The 19657-nt window shown below is 54.5% G+C and overlaps 3 protein-coding genes across 7 annotated transcripts; all 3 read right to left on the bottom strand.

Annotated features, from left to right (window-relative positions):
* Positions 1–268: 268 nt before the first annotated feature.
* On the bottom strand, positions 269–14166 carry PRPF3 (pre-mRNA processing factor 3). Of its 4 annotated transcripts, none has more exons than XM_049805602.1 (17): positions 14029–14166; positions 13420–13497; positions 11550–11731; positions 10639–10769; positions 7297–7443; positions 6736–6819; positions 6412–6632; positions 5741–6047; positions 4887–5053; positions 4161–4243; positions 3424–3567; positions 3036–3135; positions 2416–2529; positions 1709–1827; positions 1035–1118; positions 853–914; positions 269–530 (listed from the first exon to the last, which is right to left on the bottom strand). In XM_049805602.1, the coding sequence occupies exons 3-17, from the start codon at positions 11692–11694 to the stop codon at positions 384–386; spliced, it is 2055 nt and encodes a 684-aa protein (XP_049661559.1). In that variant the 5' UTR covers positions 11695–11731; positions 13420–13497; positions 14029–14166; the 3' UTR covers positions 269–383. The 4 variants fall into 4 exon arrangements, with proteins under 4 accessions (XP_049661559.1, XP_049661560.1, XP_049661562.1 ...); XM_049805603.1 differs by having other exon boundaries at positions 13420–13493; XM_049805605.1 differs by lacking the exons at positions 11550–11731; positions 13420–13497; positions 14029–14166 and adding an exon at positions 8315–8410 and having other exon boundaries at positions 10639–10726.
* A 209-nt stretch (positions 14167–14375) lies between these two features.
* On the bottom strand, positions 14376–15946 carry MRPS21 (mitochondrial ribosomal protein S21). 2 transcript variants are annotated; one of them, XM_049805621.1, is made up of 3 exons: positions 15915–15946; positions 15571–15666; positions 14376–14618 (listed from the first exon to the last, which is right to left on the bottom strand). In XM_049805621.1, exons 2-3 carry the CDS (start codon positions 15651–15653, stop codon positions 14438–14440), a joined length of 264 nt encoding a protein of 87 aa, XP_049661578.1. In that variant the 5' UTR covers positions 15654–15666; positions 15915–15946; the 3' UTR covers positions 14376–14437. The 2 variants fall into 2 exon arrangements, with proteins under 2 accessions (XP_049661578.1, XP_049661577.1); XM_049805620.1 differs by lacking the exon at positions 15915–15946 and adding an exon at positions 15786–15908.
* A 676-nt stretch (positions 15947–16622) lies between these two features.
* On the bottom strand, positions 16623–19207 carry CIART (circadian associated repressor of transcription). Its single transcript, XM_049805617.1, has 5 exons — positions 18550–19207; positions 17726–18046; positions 17467–17542; positions 17312–17390; positions 16623–17182 (listed from the first exon to the last, which is right to left on the bottom strand). The coding sequence occupies exons 1-5, from the start codon at positions 18772–18774 to the stop codon at positions 16900–16902; spliced, it is 984 nt and encodes a 327-aa protein (XP_049661574.1). The 5' UTR covers positions 18775–19207; the 3' UTR covers positions 16623–16899.
* Between the last annotated feature and the right edge of the window lie 450 nt (positions 19208–19657).

Below are 19657 nucleotides of genomic sequence, written 5' to 3'. Positions count from 1 at the left end.
CGGGCCTGGAAAACGGCTTCGGCTTTTGAAAAAACGGAACAATTTTAAGATGTAAATAGAGAAGGGGGAGACGGCTCCTGCCACCGCCAGACCGGGGGTGGGGTGGGGGGGAGGGCCCTGCCTCCCGTTCCCTCAAAGACACCCTTGACAGGTGTGTTGTCCGCCCCCTGCCCTTTTTTCCACAGACAGCAAAGGCAAAACCCAGGGCCAAGCAGTCTCCACCCTCAGCCCCCCACCTCCCTTTTTCCTGAAAACAAGTGTACAGTGGTTTGTTTTAAAAAATATGACTTTAATCAGTGTGCTGAGGAGAGCAAGAAGAGGAGGGGTCTGTCTGAGATCTGGAGGAGGGGTTGTGGTGTGAAGAGAGGGGCAGTCCACTCGCCTCAGTCTGTGGACTCCAGCACGGACTCGCTGAGAGCCAGGTCCCAGTAATGCTCCGCGCCGTGCTTCTTAAAGTGCTCCCGTGCCATGTTCTCCGTGGGGCACTGCTTAAATTTCATTTCGCCAAAGCTGCGGTCTTTCGCTGTGCCCTGGGAGGAGAAAAGGCATGCTTTCCGACCCATCTCTGGGAGAAAGTCACAGGAAACAGGACTTTGAGTGACTTGGGGGAACCCGGGAATAAACATTTTTTTCAGGCTGATCTGTGACTAGGGGGAGTGCTACACAAGCACTGTGCAGGGGAGACACTCCTAGTGCTGCTACAGCTCAAGAAACGCTATGGAAAGAGTGAGAGCAGCAGGTTTGTGTCCGATCCAAAGCTTCAGAGCATTGTTTCTGCCTCAGCTGTGGTCAGACAGGGCTTGCTTCCCTCCAGCCTAAGTCCCCCCATATTGAACTACACCCACGACTCACCTCCCAAACCAGAGAGCATTTGTTTGTTTTCTTAACAGACTCCTCATCAGACTCATCATCATCTGAAAAAAAACAACCAAAAACAAAACCAACCAATAAAGCCAATTTTAGTACTGAAGACAGAGGAAGAGCTGGGAGTCCCACCACTGCTTCGCCACCCCTCCACACAGTTTTACTCTTACCCTCTCCCTTTGTGTTTGATGTTTGCTCGTCCCATTTTATTCGGTGAAGCATAAGACGTTTGAATTTCTTCTGTGCTTTTGGACCTGGGGAAGAATCGAGACTCAATGTTCACAAAAAGTCCTTTAACCTTCAGTTTTTACGAGGTTCTAAAAAGCAGCAGAAGCCAAACGACACCCACAAACACTTCCCAGCCGACCAGGCGTGGAAAATAAAGCCCAGTCAGGTTGATCCAGTGCTAACACCCCCAGGGTGGCCCAGCTTTTCCCGCAGCCTTTGGCACAGCACTCAGCTCTCATCCACCTTGGGATTTCCTGCTGCCAAACAAGCTCTTTGACACCTTGCAAAAACTACTTAGAACAGCACAAACCACAAAGAACCACAGCAGTGAGGACTGAGGCTCTCCTTGCTCTTAAGCATCCACTCAGAGCATCAAGGATTCAAATCAAGCGCTTTTCCCTTTGACATCAAACACACTGGGTTTTGTAACAGGATTACAGTGCGCTCTGCAGTGAGTGCTAACCCCACTAGAGCCATAATTAAGGGAGTTTCAAATGGCCTCCTTACTTTCTTGTCCTTCCATAACCCTCAGTCAACAATTTTCATGGTAATTTTTGCTGGAGGCAAGCTTTTGAAAGCTATGCTGTGACCAAAAGCCTGCCTCGGAAGTCCTCACCTCCTTCTACCACGACCACGTTGACATCTTTGTGTAAAACCACCACGCCTGTTAAGTACAGCTGGCCAGCGTTTGCCTCGATTTTGAATTTTTTTGCTGGATTGCTCAAGTTTCTGACCCTAAGGATAGGATAAAATAAAAACAAAACCAAAAAATAAATGTTTGTGGAAAACCAGAACTATTATCACCAGCCATAAGAGCTCCCTACTCTGCCTTGACTGGGTCCAGCATTTCCTTCTCCAGCTCTTCAGTGGCTTTAATGAGACCTTGAAATGACACACATTTGTTATCAGACTGCTCAGAGAAGCTGTGTGTCCTCTCCCATTCTCATTTCATTTAGATCTTGAAAGTTTCCTGATTTCTGGACATCAATGTCCCAGGTTAGCTCTGACAGCTGGGAAATGGCTCTCCTCATCAGAAACTTCAATCCCAGCTGAAATGCTCCCAACCCATCCCATGTTTTTAGTGCTCGGCTGTAACAGGATGAGTTAAGGACAGAGTTAACAGACATGTCTTTTGGGACAGTGTAATTGCTACAGGCTGGGATTCTTTAACACTTGATGGAAACCCAATGAGTCGGTGCGCTGTCATGCTACCGAAGGCTTCTCCTCTCTATCAGCATGGTTCCATAGGGTATTTGTCAGGTGTATTTAGAAAGAGACGTATGGTGAACCACCACCACCAAGAGCACCCAGCCCAGCACTCACCTGTACACAGCTATGTGAACTCCCTGTGACACGTCTTCTTTCAGCTTTTTAACCTTCTTTGCTTTTCGCTGTTCTGCTGTGAGCTTTCTTGCAGCATTTGCTTCTTCATGAGCTCTGGATGCAAAGAGAGACACAGCAATAAGCAAAAAGCATCCTATGGCTTACCCGTTACGGCATCAAAATGGATCCTTCTCTTCCTAAGCAAAGAGTATGTTCAGATCCCAAAGCAGCTGCAACTCCTGCCCAGATTTCTGCCTGCACCTGCCTGAATTAAAAGCCCATGGGCTTTTTTAATCCAGTCACCAGTCCAATTCATCCTCGGTCTCTTCCCTGAAAACATTCATTAGTAACAACTGCGACGGCGATCATCATCACGGTAAGAAACTCATTTAATTCAGGGCACGAGGCCACTCTCCAGTGGCGAGAGCTGACCAAGACCCAGCTCCCCCCAGGCCTCGTTTAAGGCAGCTGAAATAGGCTACAAGAGCAACACACAGAAAATCACACTGCTTCTGTTTTGCTGCAGAAGTTCAAGGATTTCTTTCTCTACAAACAAATGCAGCACCACCACTAAATCCATCTAAAAATGGCCAGAAAAAATGGTACAACATGCCACCTACTTCTGTCTCTTCGCCATCTGCGCTCTAACGTGAGCTTCGACTTTTGTTGGGTCCTGAACAGCTTCTGTCCCCAGTACTCGCATCAAGTTTGAAATTCTTACTGCAAGGAAAACGGGAAAGGAGTTGTGAGAGGCTCCCATCGGACACTGGCTTGCCAGAATGGTAAAGCACAGAAACACCAGGCACGCTTGCAGGCTCATAAACTGACTGTATGGGTAGGTATTGGATCACACCAACACACTGATACACAGATCCGTGCAATCCTGTAGAGGTAGTGCCGTCTGCCACATTCCTAACCACATACACGCTTGGCTGCCAGTTTGATGGCTAAGAGTCCACGTTAGCCTGGAGCTCTGCCAGCAGCTTGCCCATCATAGCTGGCACTTACCTTTGGGCTCTGGTGGTGGCATCAGGCCCAGCCTGACTTTCTCTTGCAGCTCCTTCTGGGCTTCTCTCCGAGTCTGTCGCCGTAATTTCTTCTGCTCTTTCTTAGTTAAATAAACACCCAGGGTCACTGGTGTGTCACTGTCCACTGGGAAGAGAAACGAGGCAAGATAAATATAAATCTGCTTTTGAAGAAGCAAAAGAAAATACTGCCTGCAACCGTTACACCTGTACCACACCGCATTATATCCACACTTTATCGACAAACCCAACCTCTGCAGCACTGGAGGCTGTTTGCACCAAACACAGAACGAGGAAAACGGGTTTTGGCTATTTTTTTATTTTACTGAAAAGTAAAATGCTCTATGATTATTTTATGTCCCGTCCTCAGGGCAAAAAGGTCAAAACCAACCTGTCAGGGATGAGGAGCTGGTGTCTGCGCTGCTACCCCAGCGAGCACAGAACAGACCACCAATAGGTAAGCAAGCTACTGGTAACTGCTACAGGTTTTATATAAAGTTTCCAAAAACAGAGCAGAGACTCTCCCTCCCAATTTCAGCTATCTTTGCAGAGCTTTCAGACTTATCTTGGCACAATTTCTTTTCCTCACAGGGACAAGAAATGCTGGGCTGCAGTGCTACACGTGGGGGCTTGCATGCTGGTTCACCCCACCAAGCACTAGCTGCTCGGAGTATTCTGTCTCTAGTTTAAGAGCAAAGTCGACCAAAACTGGGGCAGTACCTGGCGGGTTGAGCTGTGCTGGGTGCTCCACAAGGTTTGTGATCCCAAAGTACTCGTCTCTCTTTGAAGATGTTCCACCTTTTCTAGAAAGGAGAGAGTTGGGCATCATTGCAAAACTCCCAGCCTGAATTCCTGCGTTCCCTTAAACACAAGCCATGGGAAAAAAAAAACAACCAACACTTCCCTTGGGCCAGCTGTGGCTGGTATGTGACACGCACAAATCCCTACCCAAAGCATAGATCAGAGCTTGATACGCTGAAGGAAACGCGCAGTGACATAGTATTAATGAGTAGGTGTCTCCCCCAGTGGAATATCCACCCACATCTCATGGTTAGGAAGCAGGCTTCCCACAACTGTACCATGAACAAGACTTGTACAGAACACTCATGCTTGAAAAAAACAAACCCAAACCAAAACACACCACTAACTTTGGGTCAAAAAAATCCCTCTAACTCCATGGCAGTCACATTCTCAGTCATGGCAGGGAATGCTGCCTCCAACAAGGGGGAAGGGCAGCTGCCCACCACCAGCCCCAAGAGAGACTTAGGGAGCAAACCTAGTGCCCACCTGGATTTCAGAGACAAAGGAGGTAGAATTCCATAGCTCAAGTAGTATGTATGACTGGATTTACCCAAGTGCTCAACAGACCACTATGTTACCCACAAGAAGCTCTCTGAGTTTCCTCCTGTGGCAGAACTATCAAAACGTGGCAAGTAAACTACTTACAAGTCAAGGCCATTAGGGATGATGTAGGAGTCCCACCACTCTATCTCTGGGATCTCCCCCTCTTTGAGCTCCTTCTTTGGGGTAATAAGAGCCAACTTGGTGGAAGTGTGTATCCCTGTCTTCCTGGCAGCCTGCGAGATCTCTGCCTGCAGTTTTTCTAGTTGAGCCTGAGAACAAGGAGAGGAAAACAGCACATAAAGGTCACTCCAAAATAGCACAACCTTCAGGAAAAGCACAATATGCATGTACCTGCTGATTTATTTATTTTTAAAACAATCTGAAGCAGACCACAGAAGAAACCACACAGCACATGACAGCGGAGTGCTTTTGCCGAAGTTCACAAACCTGCCAAAAATCTGGTCTTATTACTGAGCCTTCTAGGAGCATGGAACGATCCCAAAGGAATGTCTCCCTATATGCATCATATCCCTGGACTTTTTCTGTCTAATAAAGCTCTTCTCTCCCCTTCTCCCCAAGAACTTGGGCATTTTACCAAGATTCCTTTAAATCGCCACCTCTAGGGTTATCACTTTTACAGAAAGAACACTGGGCTAGAAAATTATCTATTCTCTTTGTAAATTTTCAATCTTCTGTAAAAAAAAAAATAGATTTTGTCTTTCATCCAATGAAGACAGCTCTAAGAAAACACTTTCCACACACATGTTCTAATTTGGATGCCTGCCTTTCCAACAAGAACGGTGTTGACACAAAAGTTTCGGGTGACTTCACTGAAAAGTTTCTTACTCAAAGCCAACAGAGCATCCCTTCACATCCCAGGAGAGGAGAATCAACTCCCATCCCGAACCGAACCCTCACTTCTGTGCTGTCAGTTAGCATGGCAAGACCTCAAATACCTTCGTTCGCAACCTCTGGGCAATTTTCTCAAATTTGCCTTTTTCATGGAACTTAAAGGTGCGTTTCTGACGCTGGGCTGGGGTTATGGAGACCCGGGGGTCAAAGTAAGTGTTCGACTCCATATCTTCCGAGGGCTTTTCTTTAAGCTGTTGTTTGAACTGCTCTCTCTTCACAGCTCTGATGTTTGCTTTTAGGGTTGGCATGCGGTGAGTCAACTCAATCTCTTTACCAGTCGCATCAACAGTTCGGCCTTGCTCATCCAAGATCAGTGGCGTTGGCTTTGTCTGATCCTTCAGCTCCACTTTCCTGGTGGCAAGACAAGATACATTGCATTAAAATGTGTGTACAGCATTAATACAAAGGAACGGTGAGCCTTATTTCCACGGCAACCATCAAACCAGTCCATGACTTGTGAAAGGCCTCCTTGTAACATTAAATCTCATGTATGCTGCCAGAAAGGACTCAAATCTCACGTGTAGGAGTTGGGAGAGCCTTACCCAGGGAAGGAGTAACCCCCATTTCACCTCTTTAATATAAAATTTGTTCCTTCAGCAGCCGTTGAGGTCCCTGCTAGGGAACTAACAGTGCTGGAGAAACCTTTGGTCAGACCCTCCATCAGCATTCTGGCGTTACGATCATCAGGATTACGCAGCAAATGGCAGGTACTCACGGCGGCGCGATCCCCATTGCATGCAGGTTGGCCAGCCCCACCATGTTGGCGTTGCCAATGAGCCCCGGTTTCAAGGCCAGCTGAGCCTGGATTCGGGCCTGCAGCTCTGCAGCCTTCCTGGCCTTCTCAATAGCATCGTTCATGAATGTCGCTGCCTGGGAGGGCTGGATTGTGTTGCCGATGGGAAGACGTTCCGATTGGGATGAAGAAGAAATTTTTGGCTGTTGACAGAAGAGTAAGTTTTGTTACGTCCCTGCTCCAGCACACCTAGGTCAACGTGTCATAGCTGAAATGGGGACCATGCCTGTTGCTTCCAGTAGGTACCTGTGGTGTCGGAGGACTGATAAAACTCAGCTGCTTTTTCCTCTCTTCAATCTGCCGTGTGGCTGCCTCCATCATCTGTTTGATCTGTGGAAAGAAAATTGGAGAGCGAATTTTTCTTCCCTCTAACAGAAAGAGAGGAGGGGTCCTCAGCACTCTTTTACGGCTGCAAATGCATGCAAGCAAGCCAGTTTAGCGAGAACAGAATTCTATCAAACTGCTCTAATCAACAACCTCCATCTGTGGAGAAGGAATCTAAGAGTGCGAGCGTTCTCCACCAAGACCATTTACTCCAGCTTATGCGAAGAGAACATCCAAATGGTCCCCACTCAAAGGCTTCACGTTACTGTTAGCCTAACGCACAAACAGCAGTGAGCCTTGTGAAGCAAACACAGGCCAACAACTCCAGCAAACAAAGGACAGTCAAAAGCAACTTGCCATTTGCTTGCTTAGCTTGTGATATGAATTAAGATAAACACTAAACCATGTCGGGATTCAAGATCTCAGGCACAGGCAGCTCTGTTCTGGGGCAAGGCTCATGTAACACAGCCTAGTTAGACTGACCTGTAGCTTGGTCAGCATCCCAGGGCTCTCTGACGGTGGGCCTGGAATGACCTCAGGCTCATCCTCCACTTCCTCAAATCGTGGTATGCGCCGCTTCTTGACACCAGAAGATTCCTTGGATACCTCAGAATCATCGCCAAACACATCCTAATGTAAAAGGACAGAAGGAGAAAACTGTGCTTAAAAACAAAGAGTTCTCCTCACGGCCAGTGTTTTAAGATGAGAAACCACCAGGCGGATCGGATCCAGCGCAGTACAGTCAGCACTGCATTGTGGTTCAGAGTTTCCAGGGTGGCACTCGCAGGCTGATCTACTGGTAATCCTGCATGAAGCCTGTGCCCTGGTCCCCCACCAGAGAAGCACCAATGACGATCCATCCAAGAGCATGAAGGACAGTAGATATCACAGGGATATGCCTGTGTAAAAGCCACCACCGTTCTCTTAGGCAGTCAAAGTTTTTTTGGCACTGAGGAGATTTACGGTCTCGCTCAGCTACACACAGAGATGGAAAAAGCCTGCCCACAAGCCGACCTGACTGGGCTAAAATGGTTTCCACATCTTCTGCCAACTTCAGAGGGTTTGGTGAAGAGAGCTGTGGCGTCCTACCATGTCCTCCCCAAAAGGAGTATGCAGCCCCAGACTCAGGACAGGTCAGAACACCTGCGGCATTCCCTCACACTCCAACCCAGCCAACTCCAGCTTGGATCCAAAGACACCACACTCAAACTGAGCCGCTCTGGAGAAGCGCAGCTCAGAGAGCAGGCAGAGCAACAACCACGCTGATGGGAATCGCATGCAGCGTGAGGGTCACAAAATAAAAGGCAAGATGCGCTTTACACAGAGGTCTGTGCTCAAGCAGCTGGGGAAGTGTGCCGTTCCAGCACACCCCAGCTTGTGAGACTGCGGCTGGGGATTTCATCTAGTGCCTGGTTTGTGTACGGTAAACTGGATCTGTCCATGCGACTGTGTTACTGTAGTGTGTGTGTCAATGTGTTATTTGAAAAGAAAATATACACACCGGTTGTAAGCGTTAGTTGCAATCCCTTCTTCACTACAACGGTTCATATTCTACAAGGACACTTCCTCATCCAGACACAGGTACTTCTTGGAAAACCTACAAGTTCAAGAGAAAGGACTTGCCCATAGTATAAAGTGTGTAAACCATTATGTTTTAGTTCCTGAAACTTCCCAAGCAACGACCTACCCCACAAGAGTTAACCAAGGAGAGAGAAGGCAGGCCAGGCAGTGTGCTGAAGACAGCTCACGTGACCAGTAAGCAGCATTCTGAATTGATCCACTGCTCGTTCCTACAAGATCTAAATGTGCAAGTACAAATTCAACCCTAAAACCTGCACTGGGATAGAGGGGGAAGTCAGTCTGCAAGTATGACCGTGATCTGACAACCTCACTAGACCACCTCATGTTACAGCAGGGTCAGGACAGAACTAGATCTTGATGGTGGACCTCCAAGAAAGGCAATTCTGGAGAGAGGGGCTGACGATTTGGCAGGCAGGATTCCTGTCCCCATGCCAGGAGCCCAGAGAAGAGGATAGGTCTGCTCTGTTGCTTCTCAGCCCTGCTTTCAGGTTAGCTGGGAAGCTGAGAACACCAGCTGCAGTTGCACAAGACACCCCAGTGGACACTTCACTGGAGAAGAATCACCTATTCCACACCCAGCCCCATCCCTGCTCTGCCAGCATGAGATCCCCTCTGCAACAGGGTGCTGCTCCCTCCCCTCCCTGTCCTGCAGTGCACTGGCCACAGCCACGAGGAAGATGAGAGGACAGGACAGCCCAAAAGTGGGCACAATTTGAATTCAACCTGTGAAGAAAGGTGGGATCCACACGCATTAGCTGTGCCATAAGGCGGCAAGAGTCACCCCGCCAGGCTGCAGCCCGCAATCCTGCCATCATGAAGCACCAAGCAGCGATGGAAATGATGATGTCCCTATCTCTTCGCCATCTCCCCAAGAGGTCAAAAGCAAGAGGTCGAGGGGAGCAGCTAGGATCCACCAGCCTAGCCGAAACCTTGCTTTCTAACGGCCCCGTGGCAGCTTGGCACAGTGCGTGCCTGAGCCAGCCCAATACCCAAATTAAAGTGGAACCGCAGCACAGAAATACTTAGAAGATGCTTATCGACACCTCCGTTGTGACGAAGAAAGCTGCAGAAGACTGAGGTCCTTTTAAGCTACTGCCACGCTCAGGGGGCTGGGACACGTGAACCCAAACCTCTCCAGATCAGTAAACTGGGTTGTACTGCTGCTCCTCGGGCTGTACCAGCTCTGCAGGAAGGAAGCCGTTTTAACGCTCCTTCACCGGTAAATGTACCCGGGCCTGGAGGAGACCCTTTCTGGCAGCAGTTAAAGCCTCAGCCAGACAGTGGGAGAAAAAGCAAGTTTCTAACAGAAAATAGGGAGTGGAGGCAGCTCTCTCCCAACACACCTGAAGAGATCCAAATCCTGAACAGGATTATTCTAGCTAACTGAGGTTAAGTGCTGACTAAAACTGTCACAGAGAAACACAGATTGCCATAAAATAGGAACCTCAGAAAAAGTGAAAGGAAACTTACTTTGTAAGCGGGGAGCAGCATGGAGAGTAGCCCCTTTTAAACTCAGTATGCGAGTGATGGAAAAAATGCAATTCCAGAAGATGGCGAGTAAAGTCTTCAAGAGAAGAAAGGAGGTGAAAACAGGTTTGGATGCATGAGACTTCCACCATCCCAGACAAGTGTTAGATGGGAGAAACACCAGAGAGCTATTAAATCCCTGCTGTCATGAACCTTGTGCTATGACAGGGGCTGTCAAAAATCACCCTCTGTTAATTCCGGATGGAAAAATAAAATGAAAACCCACCAAATCACCCACCACAGAGCCCCACCCGCTCGCTGACAGGGAGAGCCAGGTGGCAGAGTGAAACGCGGCGCATCTGGGCAAGGAAGCAAAACAGAAAGTTGCTGGGAGCACCAACAGAAAGTTGCTGGGAGCACCAACCCCAGGCTCCCTGTGAAAACACAGCACTGCCGATGCAACGGTAAAGAGCAGAAAAGACGACAGAGAGACGAAGCCCTGTGAAGTTACTCTGCTGCACAAGCCTAGCAGAGATCGTTAAAAGAAATCAAAAGCCCAAGCTTCCACCTTGGCCGCCAACAAGGACAGCATGGCGCTACCTCATCCGAAGGTAAAGAGAACCAAAAGGCAAAGGCTCACACACTTCATCATGGAGAAGAGTCTTTTCTCTTGAACTTTAAGCATTACAAGATGTACCTCTCTGGAAGAGGAAAGTGTGGCAAAGTACCAGTGCTACCAAACCACAGGAAAAAAAGCAATCAATGATCAATAATCACCTTCAGCTCTCGCTTCCGGTTCCGGTCGCTGTTGGATTTGGAGTGCCTGGAGCTTCGGCCTTCCTCCACTGCTTCAAAGAGCTTGTCCACAAATCGCAGGGTGGAATCATCAAGAAAGGGTTTGAGGTGGTCTGAAAAAGGGGAAGAGTTGTGTAAATTCAGAATTCACTGCTTGGGATGAGCGGGAGAACAGAGAATTCACAGAGATTTCTGTGAAGTTGTGAACACTTATTTAAAGATGGATGCAACCCCACTAATGGAGTGGGGGCTGTGGCCTGGGCTCTGGAGGCCTCTGGGATCTGCGGATCCTGCTGTCAGGAGCTTTGAACTCTGAAGGATTAAAGGAGTCCAGGCCTCGATTAGAAAAAAAATAAGGGCTCTAATAGGGAAAAAAAAAAAGTCATGGGTTAAATAATCATTTTCAATTCCTTTAGAAAAAGAGGCCTTAAATTCATTTTTACTTCCTCGTTTTTTGTAACATATTCCAAGGCTTTTAATTGTGTCTCACCCATCTGCGTGGATCTGCACATACTCACCTGTGCCTCATCGAGGCCGAGTCAGAATCACCCCATGTGCACACCTGCACATACTCTGAAAAGCTTCCAGGTTTGGGTGGGTTTGTTTTATAGAACTAGCTAGTTCAACACAAACCAGAGTTCACACCTGCAAGGATGGCATTAACCTCCCAGACACTGCCAGCCACCACTGGCAACAAAACCACAACTAGCCACGCAGCCCAGCTCCACTGGCAGTAGGTCAGTCTTCCAGGAATAGAGGGAGCAAGACTAAATCTGATTTGAGACTATTTCAAGGCTATTTGAGGATTTGTGTGCACCTATTTTTTTCTATCAAGGGGTCTGATCACCTCTAAGAACAGCTGCAGGGTCAGGGTTGGAGCCTGTGGGACATACCAGCTGCTTTCTTTTTGTCCATGCCCTTCCCGACACAGTTCAGCGCTGCGGTGACCACAGTGGGCTCTGAGAACCCCAGGACTCGCTTCACTGTCTTCTCGATCCATGGTTTCAGCTCATCCAATTCCCTTTTGGAGAGTGACATCTTTGCCAGCAGCTGAACTGAATTATTTTGCTTGTACCTGTAAAGGAGACAGACAAGAAAACCACAGACTAGTAAAATAAAGCATCAGATTATCACTGCTTCAGTACCACGCTTTCCTCCTTCATGAGAAGGCTTACAAGTGGTGAAAGCTCTTGGAGATGACTTTTGCTCCTTTATTTTTAAAACTCAAGCTAAAATTAGATCAGCCACGCAGGGAGGAAGGGCCTCAGCAGCGAGGAGCCCATGACCTGAGTGGATGAGATGCAGCATCAGGCCCTGCAAAGGGAAATCGCACTCACGGATTACTCTGCAGGGAAAGCCCTGAACCTACTACGTCCCACCAGCCTTCCCTCACAGACAACAGAAGGACACACAGCGAGCACCATACCAGTCCTTCCGGATTGGGGTCCGCTTCCACACAGGGATCCACCACAAACGGGATGAGAATGTTCGGTCTTGGGGCGTCCCTTCATGCCTTGGCTTATCTCTGAATTTCTCTCTTTTCGTGGCTGCTAGGCCAGTTACTAACGCACCCTAAGACCCACAAATCTGCGCTTGATTGTTTCAGAAAAGTGACTGCAAGCCTGCCTCGCACAACACGAGCTAAATAAACCTTCAAAAATATATAGAAAAACCTCACACGCACCCGCTCACCCTTAATTAGTCTCTTTCCCATGAGGTTCACAAACTACTTTGAACATGTTCCGCTTCACTGATAACTTCGAAGTTCAGAACGTGCCCGGCTGCCTTTGTGGTCGCTGCTTAAACCAGCAGCTGCTGCTGGCAAACCTGAAATTGCAGATTCTTCAAGGCAAAAATTTCTCACCGTTAATCGTTAGCGGTTCTCACACTGTCAGTCACAGTCTGCAGACGCAATAACGTTTAATTATGTGCCCAGGCCCTAATCTGATTTGGAAACCAAGTCTCCTTTATCTGGAAACAGGAGAAAATCTTCTTAAGGAAATATGTTTGACCTCTGCATTTCTTCCCCACACGAAAAGACCAGCAGAGCCTTGACATTAACGTGGGTCTATTTTAACAGAAATACCATCAAATATGGTTATCATTCCTGAAACTGTGAGTTAAGAGCCTGGGCATTAGTTCTAACGATTTAGGGTCTGCGAACAGCAGCCAAGAGAAGCAAATCTACAGTTTTAAAGCAGCAACGAGGGGACTCACGCTCCCCCTGGAGAGCCCTTTCCTCTCTGCAGCCAAACGCCTGAAAAACTCCACGGCCTGCTACTTTTTACAGCAGGTTTCTGACAGATATATTCAAAAGTAGCATCAAATACAGCCCAAAACAACATCATTACAGAATATCACCTGTAAGTTCTGACTCTGCAGTACGTAATGCTTCGGTACAAAGCCAGAGGTTCAAAACAAGTGGAAACAATTAATTACTATGCTGATGCATTGGTGGCTTCATACACATATGCTATTAAACACAGAACTTATATAATTAGGGCTTGTTTTAACTTCTATATTCATCTTCAACTTCTGTAATCTAATAAGGACTGACAGAGGAGCGCAACAGGTTTAATGGTGTTCTGCTCAGAATATCGGGAGAGCAAACCCACGTCCGTAGGGAACACCTCCATCAATGCCTCAAGCGCCCTCGGGGCCTCCTGGGCAGACATGGGGTGTCAACAAGGAACGCAGTGGGGAAATAACACCTATAGGAGATTTTAAATGCATATATATATTTAGAAAAACACAGGCACTAACCGTCTTCTCTGTGTTAATTCCCAGCACAGCGAGAACCTGAAACTGATGCTTCTGCAGCGCTGCCAGCCAAACTGCTGCCTTCAGGGATTAAAAAAAAACACAAAAACAACAACAAAAAAAGAACAATAACAAAAAAGAGAGAAAAAGTTCAGCTCTGCCGTGTCAATCCTGCCCCAAGCCAGAATGCCGGCAGAGGCTCTCGCCCCGAGGAGAGGCCGGTCGCGGCCTTGCACGCCCCGGTTGCTACGGAAACGCTCGAATTCGGCGTTGGAGATTCCCCGGTGACTCCCCAGCCTCCGCTGGTACCCGCGGAGGCCGGTCCCCTCCCGCAGCTTCCCACCGCTACCGGAACCGGCGGCTCGGTCCAGCCCGTCGGAACCCGCGCTGCCCGCCCCCCTCCCCGTTCCAGCCCCGGCCTCACCGGGGGAGGCGGCTCCAGGGCGGAGGGACCGCGGCGAAGGGGCTCCGCAGTGGCTGGCGCCGGTGCCGGGCCCCCGGGCCGCCTCAGGCGCGGCCTCCCCGGTACCCGAGTCTCCCCTCAGCCGCGTCCCCGCCCTCCCCCCAGCCCTCCTCCCCTGGGAAGCGACCCCCCCGCCCTCCTTCCCTCACCGGAGCGGGCGGGGCGGGGCGCGGCCCCCCGACAGGCCCCGGCCCGGTCAGCGGCGGCCCTGACGGCGACGGCACGTCGGAGCGGAAGCGGAAACGGCTGCGCGGCGCCTGCGCGCCCACTCGCGCGGGGGGCGACGGGAAGAAGGCGGCCTGGCGTGCGAAGCGGGGGCGGAGCGTGCAATACCGGGCTCTCTCGGCACCGCCCACGTCACATGACTAGAGACACCACCAGCCCCGCCCCGCCCGCCTATTTCCCGCGCTCGCAGCCAGCGCGCCCGCCACGTCTCTGCGGGGAGGGAGGCCACGGCCTGCCTCATCCGCCGTAATTAATGAAGGCTAAATTAAAACTCCGTTAAGGGCAAAGGCCTTTATTGGGGGGGGGGGGGGGGGGGGCGGCTCCTCCCAACCCCTAGCAGCCCAGCCAGGGGTCCTGCCGGCTGCCTCGCGCCAAGAAGCTGATCTTCCGCCCCATCTCGGCATTGTAGACCCGCCGGCACGCCTCGTAGGCCAGGCGCTGCCGCCGGCGGCACGGCTTCTCATAGTACCGCCGCCGCCGCACCGTCTCCACCAGCCCATCCTGCGAGAGGATCCTGGGGAGGGGGGAGACAGGGTGAGATGAGATGCTCCCGCCCCGAGACACACAGGGCAGCCCACCCTTTCCGTAAACAAGCTGGCAGCCAATTGAAAACCAGGGGATTTGGTTAAAATCGGGTCTCACTTCAGGATTTTGAACTTCCCCGCATCAATTCCAACTGCGCCCCCCAGAGCTGAAGTGTTTCTTATGATTTTGGGGTTTTTTTTAATCCCAAAAGAGGCAGAAAAGGTGCTGGGATGTGTGAGGATGGGGGAGGGGGGAACACACCCCCCCATCCACCCCCAGCTAAGACCAGGCACAACTCAGTACATGCCAGGCCCAGCTGTAGCAGTGCCACAGGGACACCACATTCCTCCAAGGTCCCTCAGCCACCCCGGCTTGTTTTCCTCCCGGCGACAGGCTGAGGATAACAAGGAGGGGAATGAGCACCCTTGGAGCTTCTTTAAGCTGTGAGAAATGAAGGTGGGCGTGGCAGGTGACAGCTACAGCAGGTGATGGTGCAGCTTCCTCCTCCTCTTCCCTTGCGAGGCACTGTCACCGACCGCCAACCCTCCAAGCCCCCTGTGACACTGCTGCCCACATTCCTGCCGCCTTTTCCGCCAATTTGCCAGAGAATTCCATTTAATTCCATTAAATTAGCGGCAGGGTGGTGCACCAGTGGGAAGAGCTTCTGAGGCCTTGAGCGGAGAGAAAAAAACTCCAAAACCGCACGTTCCGACCCCAATTCACGGGGGTAAAATGGGAGGCAAACCCCCTGTGGTTACCAGGGAGAGACCAGACGAGAAGGACAACCCCTGCGCGTAACTAATTATACCCAATTTAATTAACAGGACCCTCCCCACCCCGCCTGGGTCCTTGTCCGGTAACCGGCTCTCGGCCGAGCTGCGGGGTTCCCCCCATCCCCGGGACAAAAGGCACCCCCCCCAGCCCACCGGGGGCCCCCCCACCTGTTGAGAGCGCCGTAGGCTGCTTCCACATTCCCGTTCTGGACCATGACGGTGCGGCCCAGGAAGCGGAGGTGGTTCGCCATGGCGGCCGCCGCTCTGTGAGGGGAAGGAGGGGGAACGGAACGGGACGGGTGGGCCCAGGCCCCGAACCCCCGGTGGGGCCCGGCTCTTCCTCCTCCCCCCGGCCCTTCCCCCTCCCCCCCTCACGGGTGGACCTGGTAAGGCCGCTCCTCTCCCCCTCAAGGAAGGATCCGGTAGGACCCTCCCCACCCCCTGAAGCCCTAGCAGAACCGCCCTGTCCGGTCCCGGTCCCGTCCCGGAGGAACGGCGACCGCTCCACTCACCACCCCGGAAGCGGAAGTGGCTGCCAGCACTGGGAGGCGGGGCTTGGGGAGGGTCCGAGATGGGACGGCGGGGTAGGGGCGGAGCTTAGGCAGCGGGGGTGGTCGGATGGGCGGGGCTTATGAAACAGGGGCGGGGCTTAGGGTGGAGGTCACGGGGAGGAGCTGGGATGTGGGGCACGGGGGCTGTTGTCAGGGCTTAGGGTGCGGGTCATGGGGTCAAAGGTCAGGGACAGGATGGGGGGGCACCGGGCCCTGGGGAGCGGTGGGGACTGTTGGGGGGCACCAGGCCCCATAGGGCCAGGCTGGGGAGTGCAGGGGGACGTGTGGGGCCAGACTTGGGGGGGGACCGGGCCTGGCCCTCCCCCATCTGCCGCTGCCCCACACCGGGGGGGGGGGGCAGGAGGCACCATCGGGGGCACACGAGGGTCCCAACACAGAGGACCAGGTGCAGGCTGGGGCGGCTCCAACCCCCCCAGGGACAAGACACACCAGCCCCCCGGCCCCCCCCAGGGGACACAGAGGACACTGGCACCGGGTGGCCCCGGCCGCTCCCGCGGCATTTATTGCTTCCAGCAGGGCCGAGCCGTGGGGCAGCCCCACTTGCAGGGGGACACAGACACACACACCCCACCCTGGCCCCCCCCCGCAAACACCAGGTGGGGGGGGGAAAGGCACAAGGCCAGTGGGGAGGCCAGCCCCCCCATCCTGTGCCCCCCCCTCCCCTCTGTAGGGAGGCATGAACCCCCTGCCCAGGGAGGGGGCTCTGCTCTGGCAAAGGCACGTACCCCCCCCCCGCCCTGTGGTTTTGGGGGTCCCTGGTGGGGGGCAGCGGAGGTCTTGGGGTCCCCCCATGGGATGGCCCTGCCCGCCCGCAGGTCTCACTGTCCACAATTTAAAAAAAAAAAACAACCAAAAAAAAACCATCCAAAAAAAAAGGCAAAACCCAAGAAATCCAGGAGACACCCTCCCTGGTTTGGGGGGCGTGTCACACATCCGGCGCCAGGGGGGACACGGGCGTCCCGGTCTGGCACTTGGGGTGCCCCCCTCGATGTGATGTCCCCGACGTCCCCGTGGGGTTGGAGGAGGGGACATCCCCGGGCAGACGTCGACAACGGGGTGCTCCAGGGGGGCCAGCGGGTGGTCGGCGACGAGGGGGGGTGGTGGCAGTGGGGGAGGGGGCTGGATCCTGTGCAGGTTTGGGGGTGACGTGTGGGAACCAGACCCTCAGCATCCCCTCAACCTGCAGCAGTGTCCCCAGGTAGCGTGCGCTGTGGGGGGAGAGAGTGAGCTGTCACCCTGCTGCTGGTGGCGGGGGGGATGATGGGCACCCCATGGAGGAGGGGTGTCCCTTTGCCCCCCCCTTCCTCTTCTGGGGACTCTCGAGGGGGGCCACTCACCCCATTTCTGGCTTCTGCAGGACTCCTATGATCCGCTGGATCCGGTCCATGGCCACGCTCTGCTGGAAGCTGCTCAGCCCTGGCAAACCCCGAAAATATGGGAATCCTCCTTGGGGGGGATGAAGGGGGGTAGAAGGGTTGGGGGGGGCACCCACCTCTGTCATATCGCCCCCGTTTCAGCCCCTCCAGCAGCTCTGCCAGCGGCCGGATGAAGCCCCGCAGCTCCCAGCACTACAAGGAAGAGGAGGAGGATGGTGGCCGGGCTGGATTCAGACCAACGAGGGGGTGCCATGTTCCCCCCCTCCAACCCTGCCTACTCCCCCTCATCTGAGGGAGAGATGCATTTTTAGGGGACCAAGCACTGCCCCCCCCCAGGTTTGGGGGTGCTCCTTTGTTTTGCTGCCAAAAACTCACTTTTTGGGCAAAGAGGCGATCGCCGTCGCTGGGAGGGGCGTCCCCCCCATCCCCCTTCCGGGGTCGTTTCCCCCCTCGGGGTGACGAAGACAATTCGGGGGGTGCTCGTTCCGGCCCCCCCGGCCGCTTACGGCTCCGTTCGGTTTTGGGGGGGGTTGGGGGGGGACCGTTGGCCTCGACTTCACTGTCGGAGGAGTGGTCCCCTGGGCTGGAGGCGGGGGAGCCGCAGGAGCAGGCACGGGTGGGGGGGTCCATGGGGGTGGGGCCCCCCCGGAGGAGCCTTTGGCTGGGTTCAGCTCCTGTGGTGCCGCCTGGGTGAGGCTGCCTGGCAGGGGAGGAGGGAGAAAAAAAAGGGGGAAAAAGGGGAAATTGGGCAAAAAGAGAGAAATCGCCCTGTGCTCCCATGGGGGGTCGGGTGTGTGTGTCCCCGCCCGGGGGCACCTCCCGGCACGGGGGGGGGGGGGGGGTGCAGGAACCCACCCGGCACCGGGACCCTTCACCCAGGATGGGGGCCCCCCCACCCCTACCAACGGCACCAAGACACCCCCCCTCCCTCACCTGGTCCCAAGACTCCCCAGCACCGGGAGCACCCCCCTCCCCCCAGAACACCCCTACCCAAGGTGGGGACCCGCCCAGCACTGGGACCCCTAGAATCAGGAACAGGACCCCCCCCAAGGGTGGCGACCCCTCACCTGCCACCCCGGGTCCCCCATACTCAGCACTAAGGACCCCCCCCCCCCCCCAGCCAACCGATCCTGGGACCGACCGGACCCCTCTCCCAGCCCCGGGAACCCCCCCAACCAGCCCCGGCCACCCGGTCCCACCTGCTCCCGGATGCAGCTGTCCCGGTGCCGGTGTCCCCGTCCCGGTGCCGGTATCGTCGTCCCGGTGCCGATGCCGCTGTCCCTGTCCCGGTGTCCCGGTGTCACCGTCCCGGTGTCCCCGTCCCGGCGCCGGTGCCGGTTCCGCCCCGGCTGCGGCGGCCCCCACGCGGACACGTGCGCGGCCGCACGTGCCTCCCGCTGCGCCCCGCCCCCCCGCTCACTCATTGGTTACCGCTTCCCGGCAGCGGGAGGAGCTTTAGCGTCCCGCCCCTCCACCTCGTTTCCATTGGTCCGCCACGACGCCGGAGCTGCCCAATGCGGACGCCACCCTGCGTGGATTGGCCGGGAGGGTGGGGCCGGGCCACGCCCCTCCATGTGGCGACACGGGGGGCGCGGCGCGGGGCCCCGCCCCCTGGCGGGCCGTGGCGGGGCCGGGGGCCGCGGCGGGTCACGGGGGTCCCCGGCCACGCCCCCGCCGCGCGACGGAGGCACGAGGAGCCCCCCCCGCTCCGCCTGGAGCCTCCAATGGGCGGTGGCTTCGGCCGCGCGTCACGGCCGGCCCGGCCAATGGCGGCTGGGGGGGGCTGGGGCGGCCTCGCCTCGACGCCGTTACATAATGGAGGAAGGCAGGCGCGTGGGCCCCCACGTGGGGGCGGGGCGCGCGTCTGGGCGACGTCAGCGCGCGCGCGCGCGCGCACGGGAGCGGTGTGTGCTCGGCCCCGCCGGCCGCTGCGGGGGGGGGGGCGGAGGGCGGCGGGGATCACCGGCAAAGGGGGCGGGGCTAGAAAGGGGGCGGGGTGAGGGCAGCTCGTGCAGGGTCCGCCCCCGCCCCAGGGCCCCCCAATAGTCCCCAGCCCCCCCCAGCTTGCAGTGCCCCCCCCCGAGCCCCACACCCCCAGACCTCCCAGCCCCACAGCTCCCCCCCCAAACCCCACAGCACCCACAACCCCAGACCTCCCAGCCCCCCCCCCCAGTCGCCAAGCCCCACAGCCCCCCCAGGCCCCCAGCCCAGAACCCCATAGCCCCCAGCCCCACAGCACCCCCACAGCTCACAGCCCCCCCGGAGCCCCACAGCATCGCTGGGTCCCCCCAGCCCCTCCCCACAACC

Source organism: Accipiter gentilis, chromosome 7 (genome assembly GCF_929443795.1).
Source record: "Accipiter gentilis chromosome 7, bAccGen1.1, whole genome shotgun sequence".
Lineage (NCBI taxonomy): Eukaryota > Metazoa > Chordata > Aves > Accipitriformes > Accipitridae > Astur > Astur gentilis.
This window is presented reverse-complemented; position numbering and strand designations above follow the sequence as displayed.